This window comes from Gobius niger, assembly GCF_951799975.1.
Source record: "Gobius niger genome assembly, chromosome: 11".
Classification (NCBI taxonomy): Eukaryota; Metazoa; Chordata; class Actinopteri; order Gobiiformes; family Gobiidae; genus Gobius; species Gobius niger.
The window spans coordinates 21,531,912-21,545,246 of NC_136862.1; the positions used below are offsets into that span (position 1 = coordinate 21,531,912).

Consider the following 13,335-nt stretch of genomic DNA (forward strand, 5'->3'; position numbering starts at 1 on the left):
AACACTTTTACATTACCCTTGATGCATTGTACTAGACTTGTTAGATACAATTATGTTGAGCTAGTGCATAACAATATGTAAGAGCATCTATGTAGTAGGCCTAGCCTACATACAGGATGGAATACTTTGTATTAGTTGTTTGGAGGCACATAATGCAATAAGACATAAAACCGTGTCTTTTTGTATCCTTTTACAGACGAAAGCTGTGAATCATAATCAAATGTCATAAGATTCTACATAAACTTAATTAAATGTATTAAATAAGGCAGCTTATCGTGAGGTTGCTGTCATGACTGACCATGACTCCGGTGCGCGTCACGTTTCCCTGCCCTGACAGCCCGTTCCAAAATAGCCCTCCACCCTGCGCCCTCCCATACACTCCCCCTCTGTCCCCCACTGTCCCGACACGGGCCTCTCGCCACTCTCTTCCTTCCAAGGACCAGTTGTCTGGTGCCCCTTCTATGTGCGTCCTGCATCTACAATATCTGAACAACTTCTATCGGCAGTGGGATTTACGTTAAGGAATTAACGCCGCCGGCAGAGTGGTCTGCGACAGACCCGCACACACGCGTCCAGGGAAGAGGGGGACCCCCGAAACCTGAGGTCAGATTCAGCCTTATCATTTCAAGTGTAGAGCGTGAAGTGTGTCGATATTGAAATTTGATGTGACCTTTGTCACAAGATTTGGCCGCAGGCCTATTTTATAAATCTGATGCAGCTTGTACTACAGCAGATCTTGAGGCATGAGTGACAGCTGAACTCTGCTTACGAGACCACGTACTTTTCTGCCTCCTTACAATTGTCTTCGGTTGTTGCTCTTTTGCGCAAATGCAAGGTTGTATGCGCATTCACTGACAGTAGACTACAGTGTTTCTATATAAATATATAAGGCATGCTGCCCAATTGCCACAGTGAGAGGCTTTGGTTGTATGTCGGCAGGCCGCTGGTGGGAGGGGCCCGCCTGGCCCGCTCAGGACAGCAGTGCACTTTGTCATGTCTATATTAGGAAAGTGGCAGTGTCATTCTAATGCACTGCCCCGTGTCTCTACAGTCCAATATGAACCGTGTAATCAAAGTTTGTGTATGCACAGGCACAGTGTGCCTGCTGAGGGAATGCGAGTTAACAGCATTGCAGCGGTATGGCTGCAGAATCCAAATGAGTGGCAAGGCTGCATTGTTGCTGTTTAATTTTGCCACTCAACAGAACCTTCAGGGTTATGTTTATGATGCAGATGTACTAACCCCGATAGAGGGGTTTGAAATAGAAATAAACATGAAACCTTCACCATCGCAAATGGAGTGGAAATGAATGAATAACATTGCAAACCTGCCACACAATTTAGTATGTTTTTGTTCAGTTTTGTTAGACGTTGGTCTGTTGTTATTTTTGCTTGTCCCAATTATCATATGTTAAAGGACTGAACACATTTCAGAAAGTTGTATGAAACATTTTTTTGAATGGCTAGATGTTTTAGGTGTGTGTATTATGCATGGGTTATACTTTTAGGCCTATCAAAGAGTCCACTTTGGTTTGCATTATATCTTTTCCCCTGAGCTGCCTCACAATCACACAAAGCCTAGTGTCACAGCATACAGTGCACAGATATTTATGATGCTCACCCTGAACGCCCCACAGTTTGGCTGCTGGAAGGGCACAGGTATGTGCCATGACTGAGGGCTTCCAGGAAACTTTCCCTCTAGATGTGAATATATTGCAGTAAATGTTTCAAACCCTAGGAAATCCACTTTATCACTTACTGACGTGGCAGAAAAAAGGTTATAGCTTCGAGTATTGTTACTCCATAAACAAATAGATTGTGCTTTGCATGTCTTTTCATGTGGAAGAGAATATATTTTATCTGTTGTGGGTGTGTGAGTGGATCCTTTATAAGTTTGGCTCTCTCACTGTGGGACAATTGACTATTAATATTCCCCTGCCAGACCCGATATAGACCTGTGCCTGTGTTTTGGGGATTAGTGTCCCTTTAGGCCCTGCGTCAAACAGCAACGGGACAGCAACACATGTAAACATGGAGGACATCTTATTAAACCTAATGTGGACTGAAAACAGTGATATTTAGACACAAACTGTGAGCTGGTTCAGATTTTGTGTCGGATCAAGGCATGAGTAAAACTAATTAAATTCAGCGCGGCAGCTAAAACAAAGTCTGCAGACTCTGTGGCTGTACCACCTTGTTAAATGTCCAACCTCATCAGATCTTAAGCTAAAGGAATGGGACTGGTTAGTACCTGGGGAGACCATGAGGGACTTCCTGATACCTGGTGTGAGTGAGTGTTTGGCCATTTTCAGCCACATTTCTAGCTGTCAGGGCAGTTGTGGCTACATACAAGGCTTAATACAACTGAGTGGAGTCAAATTGTCCCTTGAGAAGCATTTGAATCACTTGTGTCTTTGAAATTGCCTTTAATAAATTAGATTCCCCTTCTGCACTCAAGAGTGAATAAACAATATCAGTCAGAGCATCATAATAAAATATATATATAAATTACAATACAATACAATTAATGCAACATGCAGCAAACGCACCGGTTGTTTGTGGTCAATAGTCAGCCACTCTTTATTACACTCAGGTGATGAGCAGCTTCTGCCCTGGGGCTGAGCTTCTGAAATGTGGCTGCAATTCTTTCCTCACAGACCACCGCCCGTCACACTGATGTTCAATAGCCTACTTCACATTTATATCGGGCTCTACAAGGTGGAGTTAAAGCAGTGCTTGTTCACCTCAATAAATCCTTTCCATGGTCCCTCTGGGGGTAATACAAGTGTTAATTGGATGATCTCCCCCTGGTGTCTCTGGCCAGAAAACCACAATTGCAACTTCGTTGCCTACGGGTCGGAGGCCCCAATACACACTAATGGAATCATGAAGAAGAAGAACAGGCAAAGCTAACTGTGGGCTAGCGCCACTTAAACAGTATTTACAGCCAAGTTTGAGTGAAAAAAATGACGGTAAGCTGCTGTTGTAGCACATCTGACCTGAGGGAGACTGACAGAATCAAAGCCTCCAATCTGCGCCATCAGTGCCTCTGGAAAACCACTTCGCTCTACATTCACACAGGTGAATGTAGAGCGTAATTGTCTTGCCAAAAGACACAATAGACGGCATCAATCAGAGCCTGGATAATGTCCGTGGATAATACTACAACCAACTGAGCCACTGTTGCCCTGTTGAACTCTCACACACAAAACACATTCACACAGACAAAGAATGCATTAAGCCTCCTCCAACCGTAATTGTAATTGACAGATTTTTCAAATTTCCCTCCAGCCATGAGTCGCAGCATCGTGCGGCAGAGTAAGTTTCGGCACGTCTTCGGGCAGTCGGTGAAGGCCGAGCAGGGCTACGATGACATCAGAGTGTCAAAAGTCACGTGGGACAGTTCGTTCTGCGCCGTCAACCCAAAGTTTCTGGCGGTGATCGTGGAGTCCAGTGGAGGAGGAGCCTTCTTGGTGCTGCCACTTTCCAAGGTCAGTCAAACGAAATGCTGCTTATGATAGGGGTGTAGACATACTGTGTACAATATTTAATATTTATTTGAGAAACCTTTTCTGATGTGATGATGAAGTTTGATTTGTCCTTAAACTTTCTAACCTGCACATTACAACTATGTCCAACAAGGATTGACAGGCTGGGTGTATTATGTTTACTGAGTGCCCTCACTGTGATGACCTCCAGATGCATTCCAGGAACATACTTATGATTGACACTTGTTTATGCTTTTTTACTGTCTCTTGCTCTTGTAACATTAGGTTCACTTTCTTTTTTACACACAACCATTGCAAATATTTACCGTAAATAGCTGTAAAGTAACACTGAGATACTTTGGTGAAACTTGCTCTATTTTTCTGACTAAGCATTCCTCATATTTGCAGCCAGCTGAACATTCTGTAGTGATGGCTATTAGTAGCTATAGCACTGTGGAGATGCATGACACACTTAAACCTTTCGATGGGCGACTTAAAGGCCCTGAACCTAGGGACATTTGTTTCGTCATCCTTTAGTATTGAGATCGCAGGTTCAATTCCAGGCTGAAATGGACCTTTTTCCGTGTGGAGTTTGCGTGTCCTCGCTTTCCACAAACTCTCTTTGTGGAGACTCAGCAGCTTCTACAGGATCTTGCCAATAGTCCTGTTAGATTTAGGTGACTCCTTGCTGTAATGCCGGGGAAGTCCTGTCTATAACGATTCAAGCAGACACAGAGCGTGACACGAAAAGCAGCCTGTAGATTTAGGTCAGGCCCAAAGCTGTGAAGTCTTTCCAGCGTCTTGATGATGACACCTCCTTAAAATAAATGATGGACGCCCTGAGACAACTCGAACCCGGTGACAACATTTTAATGTACAGCGCGATAGCATTTAGCCTGGCACTTTATCATGGTACCAGAGCCATGCTGCTGACACGGCCGCTGGGCTCAACAGAGGGTGGACGTCAAAAAGGGCATTTTGGATTTCACGCTCCATTATGGCTGTGTATTTTTGTAGTATTGCATTTTCAGTATCAGGTGCAAAGTTTTCTTTATGGACAAAAAAAAATAAAAGCACAAAAACAAAAGGGCATGATGACATTTGAGAAACAATAGATTCAGGTCGAGGGCATGTGGTATATTTGACCTCCTATCGTAGATGTTTTTGACCTGGTTTATGGATAGTATCTCGACCTATCTACACAAAATAAAAATTGGCACAAACTGATTGTCCTCTCTATCCACCATAATAGTATGAAAAAGTCAATGACTCATATAATTTAATGACAGGCGGAATTATGGACCTTATCCGTAACTAATATTGATTCTGTATTGGAGATTTAATTTAAAAAAGCAAATAACCTATATTTAAAAGTATAATATATTATTTGCTTGGCTGCCCAGCCTGATGCGGTCTTCATCATCGTTGATGCCAAATTTTCAGTTTGTTTTAGAACTCAGTCTTTGTGTTATCTCTTAGTGAAGCATTTACCCCTGAAGCAGTCCAGACCAGTACTCGACCGCTAAAACAATCAGCGCCATGTCATAATTCCCCATATCATATTTTCACATTTTGAGGGTAAAATAGGAAATAAAGATGACATTGACAGGAGGTGATTTCTTCTTGTAGTTACTGGCCGTGTTATTGGCTGAGGCATAGCAACGACATAACACTGAAAGATGCAGCAATATTTGGAATACCCCCATCCCTTCCCCCAAACAAACAAACAAACGAGATAACCATAAACAAATGAATCAATCAATTACGACTCAGTCAGTTATGCAGAGCTTGACTATGCTCCAGCTTCATTCTGCCCAGCGCTTGCTTCTCTGCAGTCATATTACATAAAGCAAAGCTTCAGATCAACTTGCAGCAGTTTTTAGAGCTCTGTGCTGTGACAGCGGTGAGTCATTAGTCTCACTGTGTTGGTAATTACTGGCTGCACTTTAGCAACATTTCTCTGTTCACTGAGAAAAGGACGTGTTCAGACGGGGGTGGGAGTCGAACTATAAATATCCCCCCCCCACGCCCTTCCCCCAAACCCCCCTCCCCAGGACGTCCCGAAAAACGACCCTTTCAACGCCTCGTCACGCTGCTATTAATACACCTGTGAGTTTGGAGTAGAGTCACAGCTCATGGTGATCTGATTCAAAACCGTATGATTCTTGTTTTCAATGCTCTGAATGTTAATATTACATACATTAAAGTGATCGTCTGTAAGCTCGCAAAGTGAGGAGAGTGAAATTTGAAAGTAAACAAACAAATTCCTCCGATCTTTAACCAGAAAGCTCAAGATCTCAGAAGCTCAGCTCAGAATGATCAAAGGTAAACGATCAAGCTCCTCCCCCTCCCCTCCTGATTGGGCCTGACAGGCTGGTTCACAGGAAAAGCTCATCTCATTGGTCAACGCAGGAGGATACGAGACTCTGATTATTTGCTGAGATCCAGGAAGGAGGGACTTAAACCCCCCCCCCCCCCCCCCCCCCAAAAAAAAAAAGGATTTGACATCAAAATTAAAGATTACATGATCCTTTTTGCACAATCAAATGTGTAAAACATTTAGACTTCCAGACTATCACTTTAAAGAAGCAGTGTGCCTAATTTACCATGGTTTAATCAAAGACCTTTCAGGAGATTCAGGGTGTGTGCTGCATCTTATGAAATAGAAACTTTGTTATTATGTTTATGCTTATGTTTTTTTTATTTTATACAGATGTATTTTGTAATTGTGCATAAGGTTTGCAAATTTACCCCAATAATGTGAAAGATCTTCCCTGAAGCATGAGGCTATGGTCCAGAACCTTCCGTCACTTAAACAACTTTTCCCCCCCTGCCATCCGTGCAATACACACTAAATAACCTGTTACCTGCCATTTACACTATTTGCACCACATGGTTATTCACATTCACATCGGCTGTCTATTGTGTTTAAAAAAAATTTTTTGCCACCATTGCATAATGGTTCTCAATCTAGGGGTCGTGAGATAATTTAGGAGTCACCAGATCATCAGAGAGGCTGAGGCATTATCTATGTAGTTTGATTGGGAAATGTATCCCGTTGGGGTCACAGACACCAGTAGTTGATTCACCGAAGGACACGTCTAAAAGGAGTTGAGAACCACTGTTTTTGCATAGTAGAATAGAATAACCTTTGTTGTCTCCCATTCACAAAAAATGGTAGACATTTGTTTTCGGCGTGCTCCTTTATACACATAACAGTTTTTGTGCACCGCCTATGTTGAAAGCCCTCAAGTCAAGGCAATACGTTAATAGTTAATTGTCAGTCAGTTGCAGACACAACATTTCACCCTCATCAATAGAAAAGGTATGGTACAAAGTCCTGAGCGACATTCAGTAGCTATGATTCGTCAGCTGATATTTTTATTTTCTCAATAATCTGCCGTGACTGTGACGTTAACCCCTGCCTTTACTGCTGTGTGTCGCAGTCAGGCCGCGTGGATAAGAACTACCCGCTGGTCATCGGTCACTCTGGGCCCGTCCTGGATATCGACTGGTGTCCCCATGACGACAACATCCTTGCCAGTGGCTCCGAGGACTGCACTGCCATGGTAACACCAATCATACTGTACTGCGGCGGTTCAGTCTGCGCTTAGTCTTTTAGGGAACAAAAAGCGTCTGTATGAGTCACTGTGTAGAACTGTCTGTCCTGTATTTTTCACAGGTTAGCTGATCTGCTTGCATAATATCTCTAAATCAGCTACAGTCAGCTGGACCTGTTCTGAAGAATGAAAATACAGCATTTAACAAAGTCATGTCCAAAGGTGAAAATGTCACCTGTCAATGAGTGCAACATATCTGGCAGCAAATCTTCTTCAAAGTAGATGTAAGAAGCTTGAAAACAGGCAAGACCGGAAAGGGATTGAATATATAGAAACTGCTGCATTACTATTACTATAATGCATTACTATCGGATTGGTTTGCTACATGTTAGACACTGGAGTTTAAATGTTTCTCTTGTGTCTGGAGGGGTTTCGTTCGGATGCTACAGCCCCCCATCAACCAAAACATGAACAAATAGGCTTGATACTAGGTAATAGCTCTAAATCTAGAGATGCGGTCTCCCAGTGATACCTGACAGATTCCCCATCAACATTGAAGTGTGGGCCTATGCAGCAAACAAAACACCTTCAAGTTCACCTTAATTGTTGTGGTTGGACATTGGCAGATTTTTTCCAACAGATTGTCTCTTGTGTCACTTGATGCACATGCCTTTGACTTTGTTCTCTGTGTCATGTCGCTATTATCTCGCAGTGAAGCAGAAGGTATGTTGGCCGGGCACAGGGCAGGTATGAGCAGCACGTCCATGCATAGTTCACACATTAGCTTCTCTTTGGGAAGAAGGGGCTGGAGACGGGGCTGATAGTGATACCAGCCTGAAGTAAACTTTTGAGTATTGTGCTGAGAGCAACCAATCTGGCAAGTGCACCGTCTACTTTACCTAAATGAATGCTTTGGGGACCGAGTAAGGAAGGAGTTAGTGTAAAAAGCAAACCAACAAAAACAAAAAACACCTAAACCTATATTCTGTTGTACATTTGTATGCCTGGATGTTGAGTGTGTATGTTAGCTCTACTTACAGAAGCTCTCACCCTTAACATCACACAAGTGCGATGGAGAGACAGAAACGTTGCGTCTCCAGTGGCAACAGCTGCGGGGTGTGATGTTTTTTTGTTTCTGAGGGTTGACCACATGGAGGGCACAGGCAGCTGTCTGTCCCAGAGCCGTACAGTCCAAAGCAGTGATGTCATTAGTACACTCAATACTCACACTGCAGCATCTGTTAGTATTACATGCAGCACATGTCATTACTGTGTAGATTAGAATATACGTAAAAGCAAGTCGTCTTATAGTCTGTTCGCTCATTTTGCCTTTGTTAAGTCGTGTGTGAGGGGTTGGTGGTGTGAGGGGTGCCAATGATGCTTCTGTCAGTCCACCCCAGGGCAGCTGTGGCAACAATAGTGGTAAAAGCACACACAGTTGTTATTTAAATGGCACTGACAATGAAGCGATTGATTGATTGATTGATTGATTGATTGATTGATTGATTGATTGATTGATTGATTGATTGATTGATTGATTGATTGATTGATTGATTGATTGATTGATTGATTGATTGATTGCCACCAGAGGGATCGAATAATGCCTACAGTGCAGCACTTTGAGAGGTTTCTCAAGGTTGTAAAGTACAATGCAAGCTTTAGACACAATTGATATTTTGAAATGTGATTTTCTTTTTAACACCACATGATGGAGACAGGTGCAGTCATTTGTCGTTGTGGATTTCAAAACCGCTTTCCAAATTAAATGTGTTGGTTTATGCTCTACAAATGTAATATGTATGATTCAAATATCCGTTAATTTCATTTAACTTTATCATTAAAGATTATGCTTTGATAGTGCCTTAATTTAAATTATGACAAAGCACAGACCTTAGCCAGAGCCTTCATCAGCTCGAGGCAGGATTATTATAACTATAACTACAACTACAACTACAACTACAACTACAACTACAACTACAACTACAACTACAACTATAACTATAACTATAACTATAACTATAACTACTATTATAACTGAACGGGTCTCTCCTCCGTAAGCTTCAACAGGTACAAAACACTGCAGCTCAAATTCAAGGTCCTCCTGTTTGCCTTCAAAGGCCTGAGAGCTGCTGACTCTCCACCAGCCTCTTCCTCTTGGTGGTCCCCAGGTGGCACAGTTGGAAGTGGGGAGACTGAGCATTTTCAGTTTATGCTGAAAAGTTTACAGCTCCTTTGACACATAACCTGTTCCCACAATGCCTTTGTTTTTAGCCAGTGCTTGTTTTTAAAATGACCTCTGTGAAGCACCTCGTGTGTCTTCTGACTGTTGTGAAGGAGACATAGAAATACATATGTTAAACACATCAATAAAAACAGACTAATTCATATGTGAATAGGACATGTATTGTGGGGAATCTAAACATTGAGTAGTGTAAGTCTATCTGTTAATGAATGTTCTTTCTTGTTGTAAAAAGCTGTGTCTCTGCCCCTCCAGGTGTGGCAGATCCCAGACCACTCTCTGTCCCGCCCCCTGTCTGATCCTGTCGTGGTTTTAGAGGGTCACTCGAAACGTGTCGGGATCGTGACGTGGCACCCAACAGCACGAAATATACTTCTAACAGCAGGTAGAGAGTAACACAATATAGAGCTTTGATTCTCAAATGATTTACAGCAAACCTGAGCCAAATTATTTATAGCTAAAGTAGTTCTCAACAAGGAGTAACCTGAAAAAGATAATAATGAAATAAAACTGTCTCAAAATTAAATAAAGACTCGTGCTCCAAGTGCCAGGTACCACCTGAAGCAGCCGTACCACAGTTTGAGAACTACTTTTATGACCTTTTTAATTAATGAGACACTTACCTCACATCACCACCTTGTGGTCTTGCCTCTTTTCTCTCAGGTAGTGACAACCTGATAATCATCTGGAACGTGGGCACCGGAGAGCCCCTCATCTCCATGGACGATCACCCTGACCTCATCTACAGCATCAGCTGGAACCGAAACGGCAGCTTGTTTTGTACGACCAGCAAAGATCGGCGTCTGAGGGTCTGTGACCCAAGAAAGAGGGAAGTGGTGGCGGTGAGTGTCAAATCAGAAATACTTTTGTTACAATAAGTACATACAGTATTCTTTACACTCACCCTTCTAACCATGATGTTATGTTTTGATGAACTGATTCTGGTCTATAGGAACGTCTTGCTCCTCATGAAGGGATCAGGCCGATGAGAGCTATTTTCACCAAAGACGGAAACATCTTCACAACAGGCTTCACCCGAATGAGCCAGAGAGAGCTTGGCCTCTGGGACCCGGTGAGCACTACATGAGGATGTCTTACAACTTCAAGTACTTACCATAACTAAGTTTAAAGTGTTATTGTGTGTGCTACTTATGTGTGCTACAGACAAATTTTGAGGAACCTATTGCACTGCTGGAGCTGGACACAAGTAACGGTGTGTTGTTACCATATTATGACCCCGACGCAAACATGGTCTACCTCTGTGGAAAGGTATTTTATTACATTCTTACTAAATATTATATATGAATGATGTTTCACCACTGATTTGTGCACAGGGAGACAGCAGTGTCCGTTACTTTGAAATCACAGAGGAGCCTCCATTTGTGCACTACCTCAACACCTTCAGCAGTAAAGAGCCGCAGAGAGGGATGGGCTTCATGCCCAAGAGAGGAGTTGATGTCACCAAGTGTGAGATCGCCAGGTAAAACAGTACTGGCCTGACATATACTGTACCAAAAACAGTGATGCATGTTAGTAGAGCAGGTCATTCGCAGGAAACCTTATATTTTGCAACCATTGAGCATATATTGAGCAGAAACTGTTCCCACTTTGTGTCCAGGTTAGAGGCCCTAGATTTACACAATTTTATTTAACATAATTTTTCTTTCCAGGTTATTCAAGCTCCATGACAAGAAGTGTGAGCCCATCACAATGACAGTGCCTAGAAAAGTAAGAAGCCTCATGCCTGTATCTCTATGATCTGCTCATTTACTGACTGACATTTGTAATTGTCCATCTTCCACAGTCAGACCTCTTCCAGGATGACTTGTACCCGGACACAGCAGGGCCCGAGCCTGCCATGGAGGCTGAGGAGTGGCTGGACGGGCGCGACGAAGACCCCATCCTGGTGTCCATGAGAGACGGCTACATCCCGCCCAAAAGCCGAGAGCTCAAAGTGGCAAAAAAGAACGTGCTGGACTCCAGACCCACCACCAGACGCAGCATGTCCACTGTCGACACCAACAGCCTGCCGGTAACCCTCGCCTTCTACCTTTCTATGACCCCTGTCTGACCTCTGCATGACCTCACTCAAACTCCTACCTTTACTATCGCTACAACCGCATTTAAGAAAAAAAAAAGTGAGCAGACAGACGATCAAACCAGATAGCGTTTGGGATAGAATGTTATGTGTTGGCCATCAAAATCGGCTACGTTCAGGGGTGTAAGGAAACATCGTCTGTAGACTAATATTTAAAAATGTAAAATATAAAGATAAAAGCCATGGAACAACATCTTTAGCTGCTTGGTCACTACTGTTTTAAGATGACCCTGATGTTTAATATGTTCATATCTACATTTATTTCATGAAATGATTTCTAAACCAGAAATGGTTTAGCTATCCTAACATCATCACAAGCTCATATTTACATCTTAGTATCCCAACTAGTATTATTGATTTTTTTTTCTTTAACTACGGTTGTAACTGCTGTCGACTTCCCTTCTCTGTGGCACACTGACCTTTTTTTCCTTTCCCCTTGTCCTTCCTCGTTGTCCTCCTCCTTTGGCCTGTTTCTCTCTGATGGTCCAGCCTCAGCTACTCGAGCGGTTGCTGGAGGAGCTGCAAAACCTCAAGGCCACAGTTCTGTCTCAGGAGAAGAGAATCTGTGAGCTGGAGGATAAGCTTTCTCAATACACCAACGGCACCGCCTGATTACTATTGCATCTCACTGCTGGGACAAACTATTTGCCCCCATTGGATTTGTTATTCTTTTGTATGTTTGTCACATTTTATATATCGAAGATGACCAGAGTATTCAGATCATGCTGTTTTAATAATATGAGCTTACAAGATAAGATTGGACTTTATTGATCTCACAATGGAGAAATTCCTAATGTGCAGAAGTAATTGCAATACAATAGCATGGAGCAGCACAGTTGAGTGGTTCGCGCTCAACAGGAAGATCCAGAGTTCAAATCACAGGGTGAGTAAGTCTTCTGGGCACGCCGGTTTCCCCCATCAAACCAAAAAATGAGGTACTCCAGACCTGAACTCTGACTCGTGATCCTGACTCACTGGGAACGAGTGACCTGTTGAATGATGGATCAAATAATGGAACATCACCCCCCCCTTATCCATGCAAAGGTCTGACCGACCCCCCATAAAGATTCTAGTGAATTCTGTTAAAAAGAGTAAATATCGACTGAAAGTAGTTTGTTTTCATAATTACATGTACATTTCCTATAAAACCCAGTCAATTTCAATCTACTTTTTTCACAGGTTGTGGAAGCCCCCCTGTAATGCCTTTTAGGTCCCCCAGGGGGATCCAGGCCCCACTTTGGGAGTTTTGTTTGTTTTAGATTAAGAATCTATTTTTCAGGGGAGTCCTGGCCCCAGAGGGGAACCTATTGTGCATGTTTTAGTGGTAGGGGAAACCGGAGTACCTGGAGGAAACCTAGCAGACACGGGGAGAACATGCAAACTGCACACAGAAAGGCCCCGTCCAGGTGGGAATTGTGCTGCCCAAAGTTACAGCTGGAAACAATAAACTCCACAAATTCAAATAAATAAACAAATACAAAAAAGACATGCACTTCTAATCAGGATTTAGGCTCGGATGCTCAATTGTCACAAAAAACGAAAATGTTCCCAAAGGACAACGTCTGCATCAACCTTAATCAATTCACAATTTTTTACATAAATGCATTGCCAGTTATAAAGTTATATTTCCCTCATTATAATGAAACAAAAATGATCTTCACTAATGTGATTAAGATGCAAAAAAGAAAAAAAAAAGAAGGGAAATCCAAAATGGGACAAATATTCTTTTCTCAGCGCAGTAGTAAATAGTTTGAACTGGTCTGAATTCAGATTGTAGACACATATCTCCCTTGCATAGACAAGGAACTGATGTCCTGCACACATCAAAGGTTACGTGTAAGAAATGCAAAATAAAAGTGGAACATCTTCTGATCAATAGTTCCATATTACGCATTTGTAATGGCATAATGTGCCTTTGATGTTGTGGATATCTATACAGTGTATTTAGAGC

The 13,335-nt window shown here is 42.5% G+C and overlaps 1 protein-coding gene across 1 annotated transcript; it reads left to right on the forward strand.

Annotated features, from left to right (window-relative positions):
• Positions 1-526: 526 nt before the first annotated feature.
• On the forward strand, positions 527-12,122 carry coro6 (coronin 6). The gene is made up of 11 exons (XM_079566036.1): positions 527-603; positions 3,291-3,490; positions 6,934-7,056; positions 9,542-9,671; positions 9,950-10,128; positions 10,239-10,358; positions 10,451-10,555; positions 10,621-10,766; positions 10,957-11,014; positions 11,091-11,318; positions 11,874-12,122. The coding sequence occupies exons 2-11, from the start codon at positions 3,293-3,295 to the stop codon at positions 11,994-11,996; spliced, it is 1,410 nt and encodes a 469-aa protein (XP_079422162.1). The 5' UTR covers positions 527-603; positions 3,291-3,292; the 3' UTR covers positions 11,997-12,122.
• The last annotated feature ends 1,213 nt before the right edge of the window (positions 12,123-13,335 follow it).

Coding starts and splice junctions, on each gene's coding strand:
- coro6 (XM_079566036.1), top strand. CDS start 3,293: ATGAGTCGCAGCATCGTGCGGCAGAGTAAGTTTCGGCACGTCTTCGGG. Junction 9,672..9,949: donor AAATATACTTCTAACAGCAG/GTAGAGAGTAAC, acceptor CTTTTCTCTCAG/GTAGTGACAACCTGATAATC. Junction 10,767..10,956: donor ACCAAGTGTGAGATCGCCAG/GTAAAACAGTAC, acceptor TTTTCTTTCCAG/GTTATTCAAGCTCCATGACA.